This window comes from Conger conger, chromosome 12 (genome assembly GCF_963514075.1).
Source record: "Conger conger chromosome 12, fConCon1.1, whole genome shotgun sequence".
In the NCBI taxonomy this organism is placed as follows: Eukaryota; Metazoa; Chordata; class Actinopteri; order Anguilliformes; family Congridae; genus Conger; species Conger conger.
Window position 1 is genome coordinate 4282678 of NC_083771.1, and position 27373 is coordinate 4310050.

The 27373-nt window shown below is 42.4% G+C and overlaps 1 protein-coding gene across 1 annotated transcript in view; it reads right to left on the bottom strand.

Moving 5' to 3' along the window:
* dcc (DCC netrin 1 receptor) overlaps nucleotides 1-27373 on the bottom strand; it is a 263043-nt gene that overhangs the window by 156900 nt on the left and 78770 nt on the right. The window contains exon 2 of the mRNA XM_061262994.1: nucleotides 9978-10301. Coding sequence (XP_061118978.1) covers nucleotides 9978-10301 — 324 coding nt within the window. The remainder of the gene's footprint in view (nucleotides 1-9977; nucleotides 10302-27373) is intronic.

A 27373-nucleotide genomic window follows, 5' to 3' on the forward strand; every position in this document is an offset into this window, starting at 1 on the left:
TGCAGGCCTTATCATTTAAAAAAAAAAGTGTTGAGATTGGATAAGCCAAACACCTCTGCTTCATTTACAAACGCTAGTTTAACTTTACATTCAAAACACTAGTTTAAGCCTATATTCATGACACAGTCAAATGTTATACATGCACCCAAAGGTTATATTTCACACTCCTGATAACGGCTAAAATTTCTAATTCCTAAGATTACGGATTATCCCATTATGCTGTAAGTGTATGCCATTTTACTTAAATGTAGCTGCCCCTTTTCATGACACCAAGCCCGTGGGTTTGAAACACTGCCACCACTATTGAGCAACTTCTCCACAGAATATATAAATGAAACAAATCACGGAAGGCAGTTCATTTCAATGATGCAAATCAACTGACAGCACATGTGGGTGAGGAAGTCTTCATGGATAATTTGTATAGGAGTAGTTAACACAGTCTGCCTGAGAAGGCCTGATAATTTTGCACGTCATTAGCAAACTCACCCGTGCAAACACAGAGAGGAGATAAGATACGGAAAAACAACAAATTATCGCTGGATTCCATGAAGTGCTAATCATCAATTACTTTAAATAAACAAACATCCTGTTTCCTTTTCAAAAGACGGTCAATTAATGTAGCTATAAGTGCATATTTAATGTCAAATAAATCTGGGAAAATTGACGAAAGTATCTAAAAGGAGAACCAAGATATTTGCAACAAATTATTTGTAGTGCTTATTGTTTGTTTACCTATTAGCTTGTCATTGATTTTCAAGCAACAACACAAAATGTGTTGTATCCTGTTGCAAACGACACAACAGGGAATGTATCTCAGCGCCAGGCTCTGTTTCAGAGGGAAGGGTGTGTTCCCTAATTAGCGCACGCTCTTAAACATTCCAACTCTAACATGAAAAGGGTTCTTTTGCGAAAAGCCTGTGACAGATTTCCTCCCAGAATCTCAGAAAAAGTCATGGAGACTCGGACGGTTCGGGGCGGTGTCTGCCTCAGAAGCCGGTCTTCAAAATGACAGCCCTACAGCAGCAGGTTCTGGAAGGGACAGCTCCTTCAGAAGAGGGCCAGAGGACGGAGCCTTTGTTTCAGCTGCAGGCTGAGAGCACTCAACGGTGACAAGCTGTCCCGTGCATCTGGCGTGCTCATTGGCACTAATGCGACCGGGCATGGGGGAGTGTTTAAACTGAGCCAACAAGGCTGCGCTGTGGCAAAGCCCCTCGGATCAAGCTAATGAAACACTGAGACCGAGATTATTGCTCCGGTTCAGAGTCGTCTCGGCAAATGTTGTCTCAGTAAATCTCCCCCCAAAAAAATCTCTAATTTGCAAGGTCGGAGTTTCCAGCATTGCTGTGACACTCTGAAGGGCACTTTCAACACCAACTGCTTATTCCTCCTACCACAGGAAACATAAGAGCCTGTGCCTACACTGTGGCAATATACCCATTTCAATGCAGACCTGCATACTAATGTCTGGCAAGAAATAAGAGAGAGTAAGCCTTTAGAAGCCCACAGAGTAGACACAAGCATCTGTTGGGAGCAAGTATATTGCTGCATATGAGCTATATGCTTACATTATGGAACAGAACAGAACTGTATTTCAACTTATTTAGAATCCCTGAAAGCTTTTGACCTTCACTAATGGTGTTGATGAGGACAATTCGCTTAGCAGGGAACTAACAGCTACATAAAATGTGCATTTTGTTAATAGATTTGAGCGGAATTAAAATAAATCATTATTTCATATTTTTCATTTATAAAATAAAATAAAAAAATGTAATAATGAGGCCCAGGTTCAATCAACACCACTTAACGTTTTTGCAAGCTATTTTCGGAACATTGAGGAGTTGCATCATGAAGCAGGATCACTGAGTTAGCTGGATAACAGCCGTTTTTACTTCTCTACATGTCCTAGTTGTATGAGGGTTCCGGATTTTACTTGGTGCACTTATACCGCTAACTCATTAGAGAATAAACAGAAGAGATAAAAAAGAGGAAAAATCAGAAGAGAAGTTCCAGGAGAATAGCGACCACAAAATGTGTCATTTCCAATAATTAATTTCTCTTTCCACCCTGGTCCCTAATAGCTGCCATGTCCTGACCTGTCACCCGGCAGAATCCTGTGTAACCTTTCCATCATTCCCCACCTTTTACCATACTGTCAACTTATCTCCCTGCCTCCCTCCGCTTCCCTCCGATATCGCTTCCTCTTCCTTTGTTCCCGGTCCTCTTTCTTCCTGTCACTCTCTCCCCTGTCCGCTCTGCATTGTCAGAGTGGCTTTCACATTGAGCGAGCGAGGTGACACAACTCACCGCGGTCAAAAAAGCAGCCAGGCTTTCAGGCTCAGCAGAGACGCCCCGTTCCCTTATTGACCATACAGCATGGACTCGTAAACAACGGCCTATTTTCATTTTATTTCACTGAGGCAAATCCATCGTCAATCTCCCTTCGTCTTCCGAAAACAAAAGGAACCGTGTGTATTGTTAGTGCTCATCTTTTTCATGTGTATGCTAAAATAGCGAAACAGCTTTAATAGATAGACAGTAGGCCGGCTGCATGTTGCTTGCTCATTATGGGCGCTTACGGTCTTCCTGTCTCCTGTCACGGGGCACAACACAAACTCAGAGCCCGAGGCAGGACATCTGTTTTCTAGTCGGAACGGAGACTCGGAGCATGATATCTGGAACCTATTTACTGACAATAGAAATACCAGGGCCATAATGATGTACAAATGCAATCCTTTTCCTTAAGAAAAATGACAATATGTTTATATTTCACGATGAATATCGTTAAGCCAAGCCACTGAATAGAAATAATGGATAAAATAGAGAATCGTTTCTCTCTTTACCACTGTATGCTTTATTTAGCATTTACGTTGTTATACAGATGGTAAAATCTCTTCTCGTAATGATGTTTACGGAAAAATGGCAGTGGACTGTTTATATGCATTGTAGGTAAAGCTGTAAGACAGGTACAGATATTTAACATAACCAAAACATGAATTACTTTATGCTTTATACTACAGTGCAAGGGGAAATCTGCTTTTGTGTGGCTTTGGTAAAACTCATGTGGCAGGTGCCCAGATGTTCGATATATAGAATTTGCTATTTAGCTGAGCTAGCTTCATCCAAAGTGACTTACAGTCGATGAGACAAAGCAGGGGACAATCCCCCCTGGGGCAATGCAGGGTTAAGGGCCTTGCTCAAGGGCCCAACGACCCAACAACGGATCTTGTGGCTTCACCAGGGCTTGAACCACCAACCTTTTGGGACCCAGTCAAGGGGGAATGACCATTCACTCTGTGTAATGGCTTATCAATAAGTTATAAATGATCAAGTCCAGCTTTTAGACATCCTGCAGTTAATAGCGCTTTATATTCCAACAAAGAATATCTGCAATGATCCCTTGCTTTTGATTGCTTAGATCTGACAGACCACAGACAATCTTAAATATTAGAGTGGCATAGTTGTTTTGGCACACAACTCTGGCAGAATTAATGTAGGCAGGCAGACTGCACTCGTGATCCAAAATGACAAGTGCATCCTAGCAACACTTTTATAATCTCTGCCTGTGTTTTTCAATTACAGAAAACATCTGCTTCTCAGCAAACTGCAAAATATACGCAATATTTTTCTTTTTTTTTCGTGTGACAGATGGACATTCATAGACACCTTTACAATCTCTTTCCATTTCAATTTTCATTAAAAACCTGGGAATAAAGTGTATTTCTGTGGAGTTGTTACATAAGACAATCTGCTAATTTTCTACAGTTGTGTTTTTCAATAAAAGCATTAACAATTATGATCCTGGTAACAGAAAAATCAGCCAGTAGCTGGAAAAAATGTCGGCAGACGGGAGACGTGGCAGTACTTTTCAGCTGTGAAAAAACCTCTCCCACGGAGACAATCCTAAGAAGACTGAGAATCAGTTACTATTGAAACTGAACAGTAAATATGAGAATGTTCACCTATTTAAATATTTATGACCATTAACAAACAAACCTTCCCTGTTCGCTTTGTAATCACCAGGGGCATTTGGGAATTAAGCCAACAGTAGAATAAAATAGTTAGCTTCATTGAAATTATTAATGCTAACTGCTGATGGTAAATGTGAATATGCATTGTAAAATGGAGGCCATTAAAACAGGTCTAGGGGCATATAAAGAATGGTGGATGAAGGGGGTGAGGACCAGGCTAGATACGGGGTTAGATTTTAGGCAAACTAAGCAGTAGGTACACTTAGGGGTAGGAAAAGGCACGCATTGCTGGGCTGAATGGCCTGTTCTTGCCATTATGTTATGTTATGTTATGTTATGTTATGTTATGTTATGTTAAGAAAGAGGTGAGAACAGTGGCAAGTGGAAAGATGGGAGAGACAAAAACATATAAGAGGAAAATCTGACAGAGAAGAGCTAGCGAATAAAATAATCGATCCTGAACATCAAAATGTTGCAACTGAAACCATGGAGTGCTGAGACAAAAGCCTCATTAGTACATCTTCTGAGGAAGTTGCTTTACAGCTTTTTGGCATAGTTCAGTCAAAGTTACTATTCTTACTATTTTTACTTGAAGTAAAATAAGTTTCCACACAATTCTTTGCCACCCCCCCAAAAAAAATAGCGACTCGTGTGTCAATCCTGTTTTACATGTGCAGATGAAAGGCAAAATGCAAACAAGAGAGAAGTGGCTCTTGTTTTGCTTCGGAACACACCCTTTTGTCTTCGTTATTTGCTGTGTAGATTTAAATGCTTGATGGTGTTGAAAATTAATTGGGACGTTTTAATCGTTGCCACAGTAGAGAGAGAAAAATCAGAAGTTGTGGTTAGGAAAGTGACCCACTTTTAGTTGACTTTCATTACGTGCGTATTTAAAGTCAAATAAATCTGGAAAAATTGAGAAAAGCATCTGAAAAAGAGAACCATGACATCTGTGTAGTGTTTATTGTTTGTGCACCTGCTAGCACATTGCAGCGCTTTCATTACGAATGGCCGTTCTCACATAGGGCAACTCCTCAGGCCTCTGCAAAGGCGCATGTCCTAAACGCACTCTGCACTTCAGCCGTGCGTCTCTGCGTGAGTTCGCTAAAGCCCTGGCTTTCATTCCTGGCCCTTGATTGGGGCTTTCAGACTCCCATGGACCCTGCACACCTTCCCCCTGCCAGCGTGTCAGCGGGCGGGCAGAAGCCCATTGATTTACTCTCGCCCTGGCCAGATTTCCTTGCCTTTTGTGTGAGGGCACCACCCTGGGCCCCACAACTGCCACTTCACTCAGAGAGGATCCCTGAGGGGCGACAGAACGGGCGAGCTCTCAGACAGCACGCCGCCAACCGAACGGCTGGCGGCACGTTTTCATCATCTGTGTTTACACTAAACAGTCATCGCCAGCGTGATCTGGATTTATATCCTTTTTTTTCTTTAATTGCATCACATCGTTTTTCATCTTCGTTAACCGTTAACCGTTTTTCATCTTCATTATTACGTTCAAAGTGACAGCAAAATAATCTCAGTTGTAACAACTGCAAGGTACCATGTGTATTAGCAGAAGTCTTTAGGCATTGACATTGCAGCTTGTGTGTCCCATTTGAACTGGATCCAGGCCAAGAACATTTCTGTGCTCCAGCAATGTCAAATCTGTCATTTTTACCAGACATATTCTGGGTTGAAAGACCAATTCCCTATCCCATATACCACCAGGACACAGGGTCAATTGCAGTGTGGTTAATTTGAGTCTACATTTCTGGGATAAACCTGAACTGCATAACAACAGCTAACGCTTATATTACAGATTTGGATAGACTCCAACGAAGTTTTCCATTTTTCCATTAATACATGTTTTGCATAACCTTTTAGCTGTAGACCAGGTTGACGGATAGGAACTAAATCACAATAGCATCACCCTAGCAAATGAGGACAGAATGCTAAGCAGGCAGTTGCTTAATGGTAGTTCCAGCCAGCCAACTGGCTCCAGACTGTCCTCCTGGCATAGAGAAGACCATCTTCCATCAACGGCTGGTGTACAGCACACTGCCACCTGGCTTCACTTGAAAGGAAGCACTGGTTGTCACTGCAAGTTACAGTGAAGCATAATAACAGTTTCCATGGTTTCATCATGGGAAAGAAAGTTTCCTTTTCAGAAACATGCAGCCTTTTCTCACTCTCTTTTTTACATTTTTTGATTAAATAGTCTGGTCGGGAACATTTTATTCTAACTCGTGTAAAACAAAATGGGGTTTCTGTCTGTGGAGGTCAATTGAGCTTCTGTATGGTTCGCAGGTTATTTCTCACGTATGTTCACACACTGTTGCCCCAGTGGCAGTCAGCCTAGGATGCTGCACTGCAAGACGCGTTCGAGTGGCCGCACTCCTAAGCAGAAAATGCTTCACACAGGGCATATATTGAACATCCTGCCACAATGTCAACATGTTATTTCAAAAACAATAAATGAAAACACAAACGTAAATAACAGCTGAGCCGTGTTTCTGCCCAGATAATCATGTTGTGAGGATGGAAATAAGTTAAGAAACCTGCTGCGTCAGATTTCCCTCCAGATGCAAAGACGTGGGGGGGGTGAAGACTACGGAGATAAAATGGCACACTGCTATGTTATCTCCTGTCAGAGGCCAGATCCACCCACAGAGAGAACAGAATGCAATCTCACTACTGCTACTTGTAGCAGGTGTTTCTTACAGTTTATGCGATACTGAGACCTGCTCTCATAGATATGTATGGAAAGCGCAATATAAAAAATGAACCAAACTGATTTTGGGCAGAAACCATCTGCATGGAAAAATCTGGTTTTGTTTTGTTTATTCTTCCTCCCATTGACAAAATCTTTGGAATGCATCTTTCAGTAAGGCTCAGAACCTTATATATCATCATGTAAATACACTCGGCTGGAAAAAACTGCTTTTGTCCCACACAGATTTTGAAACAGCTGGGAGCTGGTCTGAACTGTCCAACCAGCTACCACCTTGACATGGTTTGACAAGCTCAAGCTATATTTTGAAATAGCAGGTAGCAGGTTGACCTGTGACCAGCTCAGACAAGCCACCAACACTATCTGTTTGACCAGCTCATACCCAGCTAGACCAGCTTAATGACCAGCTTGGTCATGCTGGTTGACCAGCTCATACCCAGCTAGAAAAGCTTTATGACCAGCTTGGTCATGCTGGTTGACCAGCTCATACCCAGCTAGACCAGCTTTATGACCAGCTTGGACATGCTGGTTGACCAGCTCATACCCAGCTAGACCAGCTTCATGACCAGCTTGGACATGCTGGTTGACCAGCTCATACCCAGCTAGACCAGCTTCATGACCAGCTTGGTCATGCTGGTTGACCAGCTCATACCCAGCTAGACCAGCTTTATGACCAGCTTGGTCATGCTGGTTGACCAGCTCATACCCAGCTAGACCAGCTTTATGGTCAAGCTGGAATAGCTATATTTTACAGCAGGGCAGACATCCCTGTAGACTCCACTCAGCTTCTATCAAAGCTCAAAACCATTAGGGCAACCCATCCTGACTATGGATTCGCATCCATGCATATGACAATGGAACTAGAGGAACTTAATAAGCTAGCTAAAAACTCGTCACTAAAAGATAATGAATACAGAAGTTACAAAAGGACAGTAGTAATAAGTGCATAGTGTATATGATTCATGAAGCTGGGGCCCGGTAAACAGGATGTAAGTGAATTAGCCCGTCTGCCCACACAGGTAGAGACAGAGCCCTGCAGCACAGCGTAGGCCCAGGTCTCCGACCCTCATAATTAGCTTCTGCTTGTTTTAATTAAAATGGCAGTTACTTAGCAGCTCTGTTTCGCCGGAGCGCTGTGGTTTTTCTGCCAGCTCGGGGTCGCGGGCAAGCTTTTAATTCTGCGATTATGAGGGTTCAACGCGGTAATACAGCGCGGTACGACTCGGGAAGTCTTTCAAGCGTGGCTGTCCTTAAGCTCAGGGATGTGTTTCTGCTGTGAAGTGTTCCTGGGAGCTGGAAAGGTGCAATACAAACACCTTTATTATCATTTATTATTTATTATGTATTATGTAGGGCGGCCTGTAGCGTAGTGGTGAGGGTAAATGACTGGGACACACAAGGTCGGTGGTTCTAATCCCGGTGTAGCCACAATAAGATCCGCACAGCCGTTGGGCCCTTGAGCAAGGCCCTTAACCCTGTATTGCTCCAGGGGAGGATTGTCTCCTGCTTAGTCTAATCAACTGTACGTCGCTCTGGATAAGAGCGTCTGCCAAATGCCAATAATGTAATAATGCAATGTACACTTGCCGAGCACTTTATTAGGAACATTTCTACTTTATTACACCAACTTATTCATGTGATTATCTAATCAGCCAATTGTGCGGCAGCAGTGCAATACATACAATCATGTAGATACAGGTCAGGAGCTTCAGTTAATGTTCAACCATCAGAATGGGAAAATGTATCAAAGTGACTTTGACCGTGAAATGATTGTTGGTGGCAGACAGAGTGGATAGAGTATCCCAGAAACTGCTGATCTCCGGGGATTTTCACACACACACTAGTCTATAGAGTTTGCAAAAAATGGTGTAAAAAAAACCAAAAGAAAATCCAGTGAGCAGCAGTTCTGCGGGCAGAAGCGCCTTGTTAATGAGAGACGTCAGAGGAGGCTGGCCAGGCTGGTCAAAGCTGACAGGAAGGTGAGAGTAACGCAAATAGCCATACATTACAACAGTGGTATGCAGAAGAGCACTTAACACAAAGCGCATCATCACTCTAAGTAGATAGGCAACAGCAGTAGAAGTCTAAAAAATATGTCTAATAAATACCTAATAAAGTGCTCACTGAGTGTATATTATTATTATTATTATTATTATATGAGTAGTATTATTCACATGAGTCTCATCACAAGCACAACCAGGTAGCTGTACTGTAGTATATTAAGTGAAAATTCAGTATGTACTGTATTTGAATACTGAATTTCACTGCAGTATTGCAGAAGACGTCTGTGCTACAGGTTATTTTGGAGGATATGATGTCTGATATCCAATGAAGCAGCTTCTATCAAAAGAGCAAGACAACATCCAAACCAGAACATGCTGAAATAAGTTTGAAAAGGAACACAAAGGGACCAGAAAATTGTGAAGCACAAAATGCGGCACTTCACCATTTATGAAATACATACAATAGAATGAGTTTTTACACATGCATTCAATATCGGTGTAATTTCAATTTCAATTTGAGTTTACAATGCGATAAAAGCTGGCCAGCAAAACACATCCTTCCTCTGCAGGTGACCTAGGCAATGAGATTTCATAGAAGGCAGCGCACTAAAATTCATCAGCCACATTTTAATCCAGCTGCACAATAGTACTCATTTGTACTTTGGTTATATAAATAGCCGTAATATCCCTGCTGCGCTTCAGCACTAAGAAGCAGCTGGTATTTTTACTCTCTTTTTTTCATTGCCTTAATTACAAACAATTGTAAAATATTTGGGCCAGCTCTGCTGGAAATACAGGTGGTCAGGATGACAAAAAAATATCCAGTTACCAATTCCTATGAGAGTGAAATGGCTATTGTCAGGTATTGTCAGGCCCTGCCAGGAGCCAAGGGCAAAGTGCATAGCACAGGTTGAATAAACATATCTTCTGTTTGTTTCAGATTTCTCATCCTTTGGACACAAATGCCTTTTCCATTTGGTATGAGTCCAGAAGGGTCGCTCAATCGAACCATGAAACAGAAAACACAACCGGCTTTAACCTGCTGAGACCCTGTGTCCTCAAAGGAGAACATTACATTTAGGCTTCCCAGAGTGCTATACAGTATTTCAATTAACATAAGGGACGTTCAATTCAAATTAAATCAAATATTTTAAGTGCAACATTTTTATGTTAAAATAATGTTTCTCCTGGGTCTCAGGAGGTCAATCCCATCGCAATCCCCATCAAATCCCAGACAGCCTCGGGGAGCGAAACGAATGGAAGGCGGAAGGTTCCGGTCCCACTCACCGGAGACGGTGACTTTGGCCGTCCTGCTGATGATGGCGCCCACGCCCTCCAGGGACGCCAGGCACTGGTACGAGCCCTCGTCGGGCCGGTGGTGCCGGGAGTGGACCACGTTCTGGACCACCAGGGAGCCGTTGGCCAGCTGCTGCCTCCGCTCGTCCACCACCGCGCTCAGCAGGACCCCGTCCTTCTTCCAGGCCAGCGCGGGCTCGCCCTGGTCCGACCGGGCCTCGCAGTCCAGCTGCAGGACCCCGCCCCGCACCGTCACCGTGTCCCCCGGCTCCAGCACGAACCGCAGGTCCACGAAGCTCTGCGCCGCCTCCGAGCCTGCGAGAGGAAGGAGAGAAGCACAGTTTAGGCCCGGTTTATACGCCTCGCACACCCATACGCGCCAACCCACCCCATGTTCCCTAGAGAGAAGCACAGTTTAGGCCCGGTTTATACGCCTCGCACACCCATACGCGCCAACCCACCCCATGTTCCCGGGAGAGAAGCACAGTTTAGGCCCGGTTTATACGCCTCGCACAACCATATGCGCTAACCCACCCCATGTTCCCGGGAGAGAAGCACAGTTTAGGCCCGGTTTATACGCCTCGCGCAACCATATGCGCTAACCCACCCCATGTTCCCGGGAGAGAAGCACAGTTTAGGCCCGGTTTATACGCCTTGCATAACCATACGCGCCAACCCACCCCATGTTCCCGGGAGAGAAGCACAGTTTAGGCCCGGTTTATACACCTTGCACAACCATACGCGCTAACCCACCCCATGTTCCCGGGAGAAACCTGATTTTCACAGCCCTCCTGGGTTCACAATTCTCCCGATTTATATTTAAAAAATGTTTTGTTAATCCATCTGTATTGGATGTAGGCTATAATGCTGCACTGTGCTTATTATTGATCTATTTTCATACCGTAAAAGCCACCATAATGCAGGAAATAAGTCTCTGAAATTCAAATTTTCTCCTTATTTCTGAGGTTGCAAGGTTGCCACACAGGTGACGCACAACGTTTCACAGAAATGAAAGCTTTGCACAACGTTTCCCATTCATACTTTGGTCACAGTTTGCCATGAGGGTTCTAGTGTCTCTGTGGTAACTCCTGAGGGCCTTGCTGCATAAATCCCACACCTAACATTAGCATGGTTCCTGATAATCAAAAAAAGCAAAAAAGATTGGCCTTCCATGAACGGCATTTATTTTAAGGTTTCACAATGTAATCAACATTTGTACTTCAAGTTATTTTTCCAAAAAGGAAAGTTTTTCTTCAGAAGCAGTTTCATCACATCAGCAATGACCAAAATTAATTTCCAAAGTTATAAAAGCCAATGAAATGGCCATTAAGGGTGGAGAGATGGTAAAAAGACGGAGGGAGTGTTTGTAAAAGAACACACAATAGCTCTGGTGTATATTCACAGGAAATCTAAGGTCAAGACACTGTTGAATACAATATGCCCCTTTGTTTGATATAGCTGACCCCTCGTTTAGTTTGAGCCTAATCGTACATCTAGTAACCTTTGTATTCAACCTCTGAATGTTTTACCTTTCAATACTAATCGTGGCCTGGAACCACTTATCCAAATTTGATGGTGATTACAAGATGAAAGGGCTTGTAGCTACGAAGCAGTATCAAAGACATGCTATGTAAATGCTTCAGCATTGCTTATTCGATGTATCATTCATTTTAAATGAGCCAAATCTGTAGCTTAATCATCGAGAGCTGAGATTTCATTCAACTTCATTACCTCTCTACGTGCATTTTTGTTTCACGCAGTGGTTTATGAATGCTTTTCTTTATCCTTTGTCCTAACCAAAGAAGAGAAGTGCAATTATTCAAATCCGATTTTGAAATCCCGTTGAAATTCCATCCATCCATCCATTATCTGAACCCGCTTATCCTGATCAGGGTCGCAGGGGGGCTGGAGCCTATCCCAGCATACATTGGGCGAAAGGCAGGAATACACCCTAGACAGGTCGCCAGTCTATCGCAGGGCACACACACCATTCACTCACACACTCATACCTACGGGCAATTTAGACTCTCCAATCAGCCTAACATGCATGTCTTTGGACTGTGGGAGGAAACCGGAGTACCCGGAGGAAACCCACGCAGACACGGGGAGAACATGCAAACTCCGCACAGAGAGGCCCCGGCCGACGGGGATTCGAACCCAGGACCTCCTTGCTGTGAGGCGGCAGTGCTACCCACTGCACCATCCGTGTCGCCACCCGTTGAAATTTTTACTCATTATTTATTAAAAAGGCAAAGCAATTTACGCACAGTTCAATACCGATCCTACTCCATGCATGCAGTGGCAAAGAGGTTTGCGCTCAATCGCTCTTTAAATGTCACAGAAAAAAAAAACACTGGGTAAAAAAATAAATAAACTGAATACCATACCTCTACTTTATTTTTCCACTTGACAATTTTAACCAAAGCTTTGGAGCCGTGTTTTCAGGAGGGCCGGTGCATTACGGAGGACACGGGGGCAGAGGGAGCAGAGGGAGCAGGGGAACGGGGGGGGGGGGGGGGTTCAGAGGACCGCCAGCTCCTCCGCCTCCTCTGCCCGGCATCAAAGCGCCGCTCCAGAGGTGTAATTTAGAGCCGCGTCCGCCTCGCGCTGCGTGGCTGAACGTGAAAGTGACAGGCTGACAGGGGGACGGGGGTCCAGGAGCGGGTCCCGGAGCGGTCTGTCAAGCACGCGCGAGACAAAGCGTCCCGGGGACCGCCTGTCACGGGACGTCACGACCGCCGTCCCGCGGGAAGCGCCTCGTTTAAACGCTCCCTCCCTCCCCCAAGAGCACCGCGCCACCACAGACACCTGTCCGGAATACAGATACCCCTTTCCACAAAGCCAGACACTACTGCAGAACAAAAGCTCAAGCGTGGTTTACCACTACAAAGGGACGACTGGATATGTGCTGCAGGCTCAGGCTTACAACTGGGAACAGAAAGCGAAGGGTAGACAGCGTCGCCAGACCAAAGCGGCGACGGTTAATTTTCCTCTCACAGAGCAGTGGGGGAAAACGATTCGGTTCATTGTACCGTCACAAAACGGAAACTTAACCTACTAAAGTACAGTAGCCGCAGGCCTACTTGATAGTCCGACTGGTGATCTTATAAGGTTCACCAGTCAGTGAAATATTACCCTTGTTGGTTTGTTTAACCCATAGCTCATGACTAAAAAAAATATACACTCTTACATGATGGGCGCTTGGGCTGGACCTGATTTCTGCCTTGGGGATATATATATAATGTGAAAAAAAGATAATAATACAATTAAAAATGATGATGGTTATGAACAATATTGTTGATTCAAAAAACATCAAGTGGTAAATCCCATTTATTGAGGAGATATTTAAAAACAAATCACTGCGGGGGCAAAAAAGGCCCCCATTATGCCCCAAAAATGGTTCGGTTTAGAAGCATACCCAATGCTCTCATCATTGATAGATTTTGTCCGGCCGTGCCCTCCTATTGTTACTAAGGTTCTGTAATATATGTACAGTTCACCATTTTTGTCTTCTTTTTATGAATATATGTCCTTTTCTGCATTGGCTGGATACAAGATTTAATCTAGCCTTTGCTATCTCTTCATTATTATCTCAGCACACCGGCCTCTCCATTCCTGTTCATATCGATTCCCCTTCAACGCTGTCATTCTACCATCCGTTAGTTTTCAGCTTATCCTGACAACTTCATCTTTGTAAATATTTCTCCCCCATCTAGACACACACAAACACACACGCACACAAGAAAGATGTACCAGGCAGCTTGTAAACAGCACTATCAGAGTATGTCTGGGTTAAGTCCTTCCATTGACTTTCCTTCTCAAGAGCTCTCAGCAGGGCAGTGGTGTTCATTCTCTCTCTCTCTCTCTCTCTCTCGGTATCTCTCTCTACATCTTTCCCGATCTACATCTCTCCCTGCATCTCTCTGCATCTCTCTCTCCCCCCTCTCTCTCCCCCTCCCTCCCCCCGCAGGCCGAGGTGACTGTCACTCTTCTCTCCTGAGCCTTATCGCGCTTTCCTGTCTGCCGACTCTCTTCATCAAGACCTGAAGTCCATTTATTCTCTTCACATCTCTGCTCCACCCATTTCGCATGGACACCAATGTTAACCCTGTTTCTCTGGCCTAGCTCAACACCCATAACCTTCCCCATCCCACCTTTTTTACACACTAGTTGTATTCTCTCACTTTATCTTATTCATGTTCTACCATTGCGATAACCTGTGTAACAAGTTTTGTCAGCTACAAGGACAATAACAATATTTTGAATTTCTGCCGCCTGTCATGGTAACCTGTGACAAGCCTTGGCTTTCCTGCACTTCTAGCAAATTAGCCGAGCTAACCCCATAAGGGAAAGCAACATTATAGTGCGGAGCTTTTAAAAACACAACTTAGTCCAGAATAATAGCTATGTTTCACACAGGTTGAGCCTTTTTTTCTGTCACCTCTGTCATGGCCACAGTTAGGAGGAGCGGATGGACACAGTTCATTTACTTTGTGACATCTGGTGTAAAAAGAAAAGGCCGCAACTCAATTATCACAATGGCGTCACTCTGACCCCACATTCACACTGTTTGATACAAGTTGGTGGCTCTTGTACTGTATGCTTTAAACAAGCAAGTCTCACTACATAATCTGACTGAGCAAAATTGTGGACCTTATCTCCGCTGGAAAATACATCTTGAAAATAGAGCTGGTCAAGCTTGTCATGAGTTGGTCTTGCTGGGTAGGAGGGGTCAACCAGCTAGTGCTTGTCTGAGCTGGTAGCTGATCACCCAGCCACCAATTGTTTCAAAACATAGCTTGAGCTGGTCAAACCGTGTCAAGCTGGGCGCTGGTCTGAACCGGTCAACCAGCTACCAGCTGTTTGAAAACCTAGCTTGAGCTGTTTTTTTCAGCAGGGAATATGACAGGCATAATACAGTTAAAATCACAAGGGCAAGATCCAGTTTTGGATCTTGTGCACAGATGCTGCTGCAAAACTGACTACATAGACATGATCCTCACTGATTCCAACTAAAGGGTTACAAGAGATAATTTTCTTGCAGAACCAGTGTACTACACAAAATTTTACCCACATTTTCCAAAGACACAGACATGTTCTGTTGAAATAATGACTTCAAATAAAAGACGCGTAGAATTGGCAGCCTTTTTTGGAGACAGTGACCAAGAGCCCACATTCAGTGCACAAGCCAATTCCAGCAGAATTAGAATGAATAAAATCCAATGCCAGCATGGAATTGACTATCTTCTTACAAAGTTTAATTAATTTAGTCTTTTGATTTGAAGAACTAGAATCGGAGGCTGAGCCAATTGCCTCTCAATTGCAGCAGCAGCCTGCTTCAGGGAGCGGCCGCACATTTCAGCGCACCTGAAACAGCTAGCGCACCGTGCGGCATACAAACCGCCTCTTTGACCCGTGTGGCGTTGATCAGTCGGGTCTCGGAGAGGAGCGGTCCGCCTCAGAGATCCGCCACCACTCTCCCCAGCCTCCGGTCTGCGAGGGCGAACGGAGGCGTCGCGTCACATTACGCAGAGTATCCGAAAAAGGGCACAAACTCCAGCCGACCTTTGACCCGCCGCCTCCCCGCCTCTGCCTGTGGGTCTGATTAAAAGGCGTCGAGCCCAGACTCTGAAGAGCCCGTACCCCCACCCCACGAGGAAGATTATGGACCCTGCCCCGCTTGCAGACGGAAATCGTCCAGCGATTGGAACCGCATCTCTGGAAATAAAAATGCTCGGTCATTAACCCTTCCGTTCAAGAGGCCAGCTCTGGGCGGATGAAGTCATGCCCAGCATTGCGTCCCTCTGATTAAAGGCGCGCTTCTTAAGATTGCTTCCTATAAGATCCTGTCAAATTGTCTTGACCTCGTTCCAAGCACTGAGCTGACTATCTCAATTTTCCCCTGCAACAGCAGTTCAGTTTCAGCATTCCAGGTCAACTCCAAAGTTTAATTGAGTGCATTTCTTTGCGATGTAAACAACCATATGAAGCCTTCATAACAAGAAAATATTTAATAAAAGCTTCCATTAATGTTCTTCATCAATCTAGGGTGAGTCAGACACAATTTTTAGACTTAGGAACCATGACAAATGATTCACAATTGCATTCACAAAGAATAGTGTGGACTATTCACAATTTGTCTGTAACACTGGGAAGAATGCATATCCTAGCTAGCCGAGAAGGACCATAAAGACACGGACCTCCTGTAGGATGTGCTATTAAATGGGAAATGGTAAATGGTTGGCATTTATATAGCACCTTCATCCAAAGTGCTGTAAAATTCATGCTTCTCATTCACCTATTCATACACACACTCACACACCAACGGTGTTGGCTGCCATGCAAGGCACCGACCAGCACATCGGGAGCATTTGGGGGTTAGGTGTCTTGCTCAGGGACACTTAAGGTGGAATCTCACCAGCATTACATTACAACATTACAAGGTATTTAGCAGATGCTCTTATCCAGAGCAACGTACAACGAAGCAACCCTCTGACTGCCAGCCGACTGCTCTTACCGCCTGATCTAATGTCGCTCACACATTAAAAACATATAAAATGATCTATATTGTGAGTGCTGGCCTCTAACACGGACATTGCATGCTGTCCTCCTCCTCTTAGACCACCACACCTCACTGTTCTCAGAAACAGCGTCTGGCAGATATCAGACCGCTAGCAGCCCGCGCCTGTCCCTACAAGACCCTAGAACGCAGGGAAACTGCCGAAATGATTTGCAGGATTTCTAGCACTTTCTCTAACCCTCGTGCTCCCACTGACCTGGGGTGGGCGCAGACAGTTAATTTGGTTCCATCAAGAAAATGATTAGTCAAATCAGGTGGTTAAGTGCCTGGCTAGAATGAAAGTCTGCGGTCACCGTGCACCCCTCCCTCCCACTCCCCAGGGCCAAGGTTGAGTAACCCTGGGTCTGAGTTTTAATTAAGGCAATTACAGACTGCCACAGCAGACCTCTAGCCAGGGGATACACGGTAGATACCAGAGTAATGCCACTAAAAGCTGATGTATTTGGAATGGATGCTGAGTAAAACGGAAAAACATAAATTACACACATTTTCAGGGGTGCATGCATTAAGATAGCATTTCATAGCATGTTGTACAATTTCATATTGTTGCCAAGTCATGATTGCAGCCAAAGTGACTAAGGTCATCTGCAAATTCACATAATTTGCTGAAGGTATTAGCCAACAACTCAGCAAAATCACCTGAATGCTTTGCTGGAGCCTTATAAAGTAAAGCAGTTATGAAAATATTCCATTCAACTAGGTTCAAGGTCAACCACGGTTTTTATGTTGTGGGCCTGTTCAGAAGAAATGAACAAACTAGAAAACACAACAACAAATCTCAGAACAAATTAACAAAGCCCCCCTAGGTTACTCGCTTCTATTGGTTAATGAATGGATGGACAGTGCATTGCACCTCGCAAGCCAAGCCTCCCCCTCTTCCTTATCCCAGAGGGACATCGCAGATGTCCAATCAGCAATGATTACGCGTCCACCTAGTTTTTCCAGTTTCTCTTCTACTCTTGTGTCTCTGGTTTTTTGTCAATTTACTTTTGTGAAATGTGTGAACAGAGTTGTCGATTGGTTCTGCAAAACGTCATTGTTCATTTGTTTTCTGTAATGCAGTTACACAAATATATAATGGAATTGCAATTTTTATTTTATATTTTTGAAGGGACAGTTTTGACAATTTGCAAGTTACTTACAACAAAATCAGTGACATCACTGTAAAGACAAGCCTCCCATCAGATAGCTACTCTTCCCAAACCAAGGTGAATCTCATCAAGATCGCCATGGCAACCTACACTGTGACACAACAGCAATCAGTCTATTGATTAATCAATCAATCAATCAGTCTAACGTCAATCCTGCACTGACAGCCAGATCAATATCGGGAATGACTTCAAGGTTTGTCCCATCAATGATGATAGAGGACTAGCTCAAAACAAAGAACCAAACCTTTCGCACATGTAAGCAATATACGGTTTACCAAAACCCTTCTGCCACAAAAACAAAATAAAAACACCCATACTTGTTGTTTTGGACATATACAGTTAATTGTAAATAAAGAAAAGATCCTCAAACTCACCACCCAGCACAACAAGCACATTCATGTAGGAAATATCATTTTCAATTGGAATTGAGAGATGGAAAAATTTATTCTGCAAAAATTATGTACAGCACTGTAGCTTAAAAACAGTAATGTAGTTTTACACAGTTTTATGCTGTTTGAAATACTGTTTGACATATTCACAGTTAATCATTGATCAGAAGTGCAGTAATGTTTTATTTAAAGTTCGGAGATGCAGAAGTTGGTAGAGAAAATGCTAATGTACCGTATAAGTCCCATTAATATGCATAGTTATCCTAATTTCCATATCGCAGTCTGCAAAGTGTGATAGAAGTCTTTAATGTAATCAAACTTATCTCAATCTTGGCACATATTCAACTGCATCATCTTCATTTTATGAAACATTTAAAGAATAACTGTGGGTCATTAAAACTGTCCATTATTACAACCTTACTCCTGCAATGTTGTCCCAACAAACATACCTTTCTGGAACATTCAGTTAACAGTTTCACTGTATTGTCACTCTCCACATATCAAACAATGCACATGCCTGTCCCAGTTGATTGAGGTGCAAATGGAACTAAGTACAAATGTTCCTACTTTATTTAACTTTATTAGGAACATTTTTACTTTATTACACATACTTATTCATTCAATTATCTTATCAGCCAATCGTGTGGCAGCAGTGAAATGCATACAATCATGCAGATATGGGTCAGGAGCTTCAGTTAATGTTCACATCAACCATCAGAACGGGGGAAAAATGTGATCTAAGTGACTTATGGAATGGAACCATGGAATGATTGTTGGTGGTAGATAGAGTGGTTTGAGTATCTCAGAAACGCCTGATCTCCACACATTACAACAGTGGTATGCAGGAGAGCATCTCTGAACACACAACGCATCATAACTCTAAGTGGATAGGCTACAGCAGTAGAAGTCTAATAATACCTAATAAAGTGCTCGTGTATATTTACATTTTGCCCAAAATCAATGAGTCATTTTTTTTTTTTTGTACAACAGAAATACCAACCAGACATAAAATCAAATCAGACATGGCTCTGGCCGATTCCACTGACAGAACATGTTTGAGTCATGAGTCAATGCCTCTTCTGGCTGTTTAACTGGGCCCAGGAGAGCGTGGGGCTCAGGTTGGTCCGGCTCCCCATCTGGTTCATGGGGCACCAGCTGTCTCAGTGTGGCTCGATTCTCTGATGGCCCTCGCTCTAGGGCCCCATGAACCACGGACCACCCCCCAATCCCCCACCTTTTTCTTCCTAACACAGATTTGTGGGTCTGGGATCAATCATTTTTGACATACTGTAGATATACGGCACAAAGACTCAATTCAACAGGCTACTACGTAAACAGTGTATTCGGAAACACAAAGGAGGCTCAAAATGACATGTTCTTAAAGGATACTTAATGTGCCATTACTTAACTCCATTGCATCGTAATGGATGTCCACTTTTCTCAGAAAAAGCCAACCAGTATATCTGTTATAATCAGAATATTCTCTCATATAACAATATATAACAATATATGAAATAATAGCTATCTGTGGTAGCATCAGGTTTCTCCACTAACACTGCTGACAGGTGTTGCTTGTACCGTTTAAAAAGAGAAAGATGACAGCAACCAATGAATTGCAATACATTTGTATGCAGTATACTAGGAAGGTCTATGATGCCATCTGTACTGCAAAGCTTTTTCTCAATAATGCCTGGCAAATAATGACTGCCCCTGTTGCACAGTGGACAACTACAGTTGATTTCATTCTGTGCCAAACAGTAAAATACTACCGCAAAGCCAACTTTTGCCATTGGATATCTGCTGCCAGTGTTTCGACAATAAACTGAAATCCTGACCAGATTCAGGAAGAGACTGCTGATTCAGCTCTCTGCACAAAATTGAATAAATATATTGTAGCCAATCTAAAAAAGACATTTTAAATTATGTCCTCTATCACAGATACATAGGCCTGTACAAGCCAAATGATAATACTGCATTTTTTTTTGGTCGTTTTTTTAATGTTTATGTGCGTTTTCAATAACACATACTTTATGCAAATACCCATCACCCCCCAACACAGTACCTTGGCCTTAAAACATTCTTCAGCATGTACACATCCACCCACTCACACAACCATATATACCAGCAGATCCCTGATAATGCAGTTTGGAGAAGACAAAGAAGGAAGGGAATAGAAAGTACATGAAAAATAAAAAATAAAATATTAAACAAACAAGGGGAAAAAAGCCAACTTGGAAACAGTTGGCAAAGCAATGCTAAACAGTGAACAAGATCTATTTAGATAACTGTCTTAGCAGCACATTCCGCTCATAGTTTAAGTGTGCCAGTCAACCTGAGAGGTATGTTATATAGAAATAACCACAGTATATCCATTTTAATTACGACTGTTTGGTGCATAGCAATTGAAGCTTTCAGTTTTTCGGATAATTATAATGGAATATGAATATCTGCAGAACCTACATTGCAAATCCAAAAGATGAAACCATTTGCATTCATGGCATTTAAAAAAAGTTTATGTCTTAAAAGCGTCCACACTTAAAAACAACGTCAGAACCATATCTTCAACTGCAAAAGAAAAAATCTCAAGTGCTAGATTTTAATTAGGATTTGTCTATCGATTGAATAAAATAAGTAATTTGTGCAAAACTTGAAATATATATTTTATAAAAGCTCTGTTCATTTTTATTTGTGGGGGAGGGCAAGCCAAGTAAACCAGAGACTAAATGCAAATCATCCAAATGAGACAACTTCACCTTTAAAATGCTCGAAAAACCTGAAACCATAATAGCTGCATTGTGGGTCTGACTGCACACTCAATAATCCATCTCAATAACTCACAGCATGAGGGTTATGAAATTAGCATGTGTCCTTATCAAAGAGATGTAATAGACACAAACGGGAAAGGCAGAATTTTTTTTTTCCAGGGTGATTTATGTCCGTCATCAGAAAACAAACAGCAGAAAATTACAAAGGCGCGCATACATATCAATTACGCCAGTGACAAAGCTAGAACAATAGTCTGAAGATTCATGAAGCTGGAATGAGCCGGAAGATCATTTACATAAGGATTGTTTTTTCTGTTTTTTTTTTTTTTGGTAATTGATAAAATGTTTCCATATCAGATTAAATCTGCAGGGATTCCAATTCTTCGCCTGACAAAGTGTTTGGGCGAGCAGCAATGACTTCCCTAGAGACAAACGGATGAAGAATATAAGAAAATACTTGACAATAAATCACTAAATGGTAATATATCGCATCGCATTGTCTTTAAGACTAAAATTTCTTACATACAATGAATAAGAAATCAAGCCCTGAAAAGTGTTCTTTCCATAACAAGCTAGAAAATATAAAAGGCAGGATTTAAACTTTTCACTACACTTGTAATTGTAGGTATAGTGACATTTAGACATTGAAATACAAATAATTTAGAAGTCAAATCGAGTTCAGGTGATAGAGTCCTGCCCACCATAAAAAGTGACTGGGCCAAGGAAGTAGAGAATGGGATTAGACAAGTGTGGATCGTTGCAACACCAGAGCTTGAACCGCCAACCTTCTGGGTCCCAGTCATGCACATGTATATTTGTTCAATTATATGTTACAGTATGTATAAAATGTTATGTTGACTACATACCTTATCTTCTGCAGAAAAAAGAAAGACATGAGAAATATATAATATATATGAATAAAATACAAAAATATAAAAAGGCTATTTAAGCTATGGACAGAATTTTTTTAAGATCTAAGGATAGCTTAATCAGTTCAAGCATCGAGGCACAATAGCAAAACAAGACAAGACGGAGGAAACAGATAGAGACTAGCCTTTGCCAGGAAAGATCAGGACCCTATTTAAAACAATTTATTCCACAGAGTGGATTATGCTGAAATAGACTCAGAAATAGACCCATGCACAGTTTATTTTACATTAATGTAAGTGCCTCCACTCGTCTGCATATGCAGCCACCAAGAGTTTGGGCCTTTATGGTCAATTGGCCAATTTTAGGTTGTTAAAGTCAACATTGAAATACTATTGGTCACCCACTGTCTTTCAGCAGAATGGGCAATGCTGAAGCATGTGAAATTGGGCTGGGCGATATAGCCATCGTGGTATACCGAAAAAAACAACTATCTCAGGCATGCGGTGTTAGATTTGTCTGGCATGTGGTGTTAGATTCTCTTTTTTTATTTAACCATACCTCATGCGGTAGCACACTTTCTGAGCCAATGTGAAATGCTTCCGGGGGAAAAGAAACATCACTCGTGTCTTTTCAAAGTTGATATGACAGCAACAGGGCCGCGCTGTTTCCACGTGGTAGATAAAAACATGACTACAAGGATATAGAGCGAAAAACATAAGCAATGTGTTTTTCAAAAGTAATAGGCAAGTTAACCAACATTGAATAGATGCAAGTGATGACTTTTCTCCCCTGGAAGCATTTCACTGAAGTTTGGAGATGTGTTACTGTAACAAGTATGATTAAAGACGAGACGAAGGAAAGAAACCTACCGCCTCCTGCTAGTGATAGTTATTGGGCAAAAAAATAAAAAATATTTGATGTACTGCGATAGCTATATCGCGCAGCCCTAACGTGAATTTAGCATATCATTGCGTGTGTGTCCACATAGGGAGATGAAGTCTTGACCACATGGTGTTGGTCCCAATTAATCTCAAAGCCATCGTGGCATTGCTATGGCTTGGCTCTAGTTCATGTTGTTCACGGTCTTGGCCTGGGTGGTAATCTCAGCACTCACACAATGTATTTCTCACTGTCCTTCCGGGGAGAATTTGCTGGCTGAAAGCTAAATGTAAACATTTCATCAGGGGTTGTCACCACACAAGTAGCAGCAGAGCTCTTAAGCAAAATGCCTTCGACACTATTGACTGAGCCCCTACACTAAATCAGGTTTTAACTAAACCACAGCCTTCCAACATACACTCTTTAGTGCATTTTCTAACAAATGGCTGCAAAAGGATGGTGCAAAGGGAAATCCTCTTCTTTTAAATGCCTTTGGCATAGCATTTTTAGCAGCCTATTGGCTAGTGGTTTAGTGATAATTATCACCTCTCTTCTCAGAAATTTCAAGCTAGAGATTTCAAGCAAACCGACTAGAATAGATTCTAGTCGGTTTGCTTCAAAGATAAAATATCTGTATACCACTGTGACTGCCCATTATCCTTATCTAATTAACGATGGCACGGGAACAGTAATTCCCTCCAGCATTATCAGTGGCATTGTCACTTGCCTTGCTCTTCAGCAATGAAGATTCAAATTCACTAGCACATCCTCATGTTCATAGGATAGGAAGACTCTGCAAATTACTCTTTTTCAGGGACATTACAGTGCATCCAGATCGTCATAAATCTCAGCAAAGTTTTATAAATAAACGGTAAAGTTGTTTAAAGCTGATATATTAGCCTGTGAATATAACAGCTGGCATGCATGCTACCACCAAATATGGTCCTCATATTTCTCAAGCAATATGATTAAAGCATGCATATCCATCTTCAACAGTATGTCACAAAAGCAGGGAATGTGGCAGCCAATTTCCTGATTTGAAAAACCAGGCTGTCACAGTAATATAACTGCACACATAAAGTGCATAATGGGTGAGGCTGACACATGGCTGACGTGTGTGTGTGTGTGTGTGTGTGTGTGTGTGTGTGTGTGTGTGTGCATGTGTCTGTCGTAAGCATTTGTTCACAGTTGTGCATCTTTACTGGATGCCGGACTATCTTTGTTTCAGTTCCGGGTTCCGTTCAATTTGTGTATGTGTATATGTGTGTGTATGTTTGTGTCCGTGCATGTGTGCGTGCATGCGAGTGTGCATGTGTGTGTGTGCATGTATGTGTTTGTGTGTGCAGGTGTGTGTGCGTGTATGTGTTTGTGTGCGTGTGTGTGCAAGCGTGCGTATGTTTTTTCTTCTTTTTTTTGGGGGGGGGGGGGGGGGGGTGATACGGATTTAGAGAGCGATGCAAAATGAATTGCAGAGCCATTTCTTCTCATATTGAATGTAGCACAATTGTAGCTCATTTGATTGGCAAGCAACATGTGATTTAGTGCTCCCAACATTAGCTAGTACAGATGGCTAATTACAGCATAGGAAATATGGTCTAAAATAAGTAAAGAGAGTTTAAGACTGATTACTCAATATCAAAGGCAATATCATAACTGTACTACTCTGAGTAGAGTAAATATAGTGTAGAGTAAATATAGTGTTCAACAAGCAAAAGACTGATAAATCACAAAGAGTGCTTTAATCAGAACCAAAGCCTTGCTACAGATCTGGCAAACACAACAACCAACTTCAAACAAAGGACAACAAGAAAAAGGAATGGCATCCTTAATCCCTGACTAAATAAATAATGGGGAATGGAAAAACCATTATTTTCAGAATTATTCCCTGGCTGTAGCAATTAAGCTTAAGCCAGTTTGCAGTGATTACAATCAATAATCTATCCATCATTCCAGCCCTTACTTACCAGATGCTGATCTTGGCTGACCTTTGCAATCAACAAAGAGCATTTGAATGCGCATTCCTCATAAGACTCGAGTCAGCTGAAAGTGGGACAGTCAACCCTGTGGCTGACAAGTGATGTCCTAGGCAGGCATTAACCCATCAAATCCTCTTATGAGAAATCCTGAGGATGAATACAAATAATCTATGATAGATTACCTATGCTATACGATAATCTATGCTACTCCGAAAAATGTACAATTCCCTCTTTTAATTCATGAGCACTTATCATGGATAGTGCACATTAATCAACATTTTCAGTTTCCACTTCAATGTAAATGCGAGTTAGCTAATGAGCTAATTTGCATCTGTAGTCCCTAACCTGCATATCTTTGGCAATGTAGCTACATGTTCCATTCAAGTAAAGATGTTAATAAAGATGATATTTAGATGAAAATATGTCTAGGCATATACTTTTTAATGAAACTATCATCACCAAGAGCAACATCACCATCATCATCGTGGGACTTTGTAATATACACCATATTACCCTTACTATTAATAAACATGTCATGAAAATTGTGTTACCTTATTAAGTGCATTTTAAAGTTGAAAGGTTAATAGGATAGTAATTTTTACTCAGGGGTAAGACTCAGAGCATAATGCATAATCCATTGTGAAATCCTTGTCTACTCAGACTAAATGCAACCTTTTCACTTCAAGCAGTCAATTACGGATATGCCAGCGAGTTCGGTATGAAATATTCAGCCTCAATCACTTTAAAAGCCTTTTACATTCCACTTCATAAACTCAAAGCTTATAATAAGACCTGCAAAAAACGACAAATTCACCAGGCCTTTTGATTTTTCCTACACAGAGCCCTGGAATGTTCCTTGTGAGGTTTCTTACAACAGATAGTGAGAGACAATATCACCCGGAGAGGATGAAAGCAATTTCGCCACATGGTGATGACAGAATAACTAATGCTGTAAACCCCCAGTCGCAGAAAAGACACCCCATCGTTGCTTGGTTGATTTCTGCAAAACATCTTCCGACCCACCCCCCCGTCCGACCCACCCCCTCCTATTCAATATGCTGCACATCCTCCAAGAGTGCGGTGCCTTTAAACATCACAGCCCTGAAGGATGGCGGAACAGATAAAGTGGGCAGAGAAGTAGACACGGCCTTGATTTCGGATGCAGCTCGCCATGGAGAGGTCAGGGGTCAGGGCGTAATTTATAGTGCCGTTTCCCCCTCGTTCCCGTACTTGGGAGGAGACGCTGGCTCTCACCTCTGCGACAATGACTTATTCATAGGAGTACAGGCCCCATGCAGTTCTTGAAAGCGCCTCGAAAACAGGTCTCTCATCAGATCGAAGCTTATTTATATTACCCTCTTTAAACATGGACATGGAATGCATAAGGTCGGCCTGTAGCGTAGGGGCGCGTTAAGTTAAATGACTGGGACCCGCAAGGTCGGTGGTTCTAATCCCAGTGTAGCCACAATAAGATCCGCACAGCCGTTGGGCCCTTGAGCAAGGCCCTTAACCCGGCATTGCTCCAGGAGGATTGTCTCCTGCTTAGTCTAATCAACTGTACGTCGCTCTGGATAAGAGTAATGTAATGTAATGTAATGTAATTTCAGTGCAGTGATGTGATGCACTATTCTATTCTACAATTCTGCCTTTTTGAAAGACTGATGTATTAACTGCTTTGCCATACACTTTGCTCTCTTGTATCATCCAGGACGTTTCGGATACATGTGTGAAAATTCAGAATTCAGAATGTGTGCCAGGTTCAGTCAGCACTTGGCTATGTGGGTACAAGGGGAACAAATACCACAAAATGGGCGCTTTGGTCCAGTTCAACAGAATGGCACGGTTTGGTTTGAATTCTACGTAATTCTTTCACCACTCGATTGAGGTGGGTTTACTTTTGGGCAAAGGCTGTGATGTGAGGAGATGCATCAGATGCATCAAATAAAATTGAGATACCTGTCACTCAATCAATCACTCCTATATGCCAGGGTGTTCATTATATGCAACGGAATTGACATTCAGATATATTCTCTCCAGAAATGGCCTAGGGTATAGATTTGGTCATCTATAAGGGAACAGCGTTAAACATGTAAACATGGCAGATTGGACAGAAATGAATTATAGATTTTTTATTGATCAGGCATATGAAATCACGTGTTCAATAATGTTAATGTACATATAGTGGGCATTTACAGCTGATCAATGGTTTGGGCCGATTTGAGCAGACTAGAGAGCATGGAGCCACTGTAGAATACAGTATAATAGTTAGGCCAATACTAGAACCATTTTATTCTTGTAGAATATTAAAACGTACTAACTTCTGCATCAAACATACTGTACTATACTGTACCTCCAGCAGATTTGTCTACAGTTCCTCCCCTTCCCACTGAAAGCAAGGCTCTGGCAGAGTCTCACTATTAATAACCTACCCAAAGTCACACATGAGTGCAACTTGTAGGTCAAACATTTAATCATGAAAGCAAAGCGGGTTTCTGTAAAATGCCACAAGTGAATATTACCGTGGGCAGTGCACACTTGACTGAGTTAGTAATTTCCCTATTATTTTAAAATGTTGACTTAAGCGGAGTCCTTCTGGGTTATAAACAATTAGGGATGATTCTACCACCGGTGGAGAAACAAGAGCTCACAGCTACAGAAGAACACATTTCTGCAAGTATTCAACATTTAATATAACAGGGCAAAAAATGTGAACAAGAACAAGTCACTTACATAATTTAATCAACCATAAGTGGTGAGATGGTGAAGTTATTTGTGGG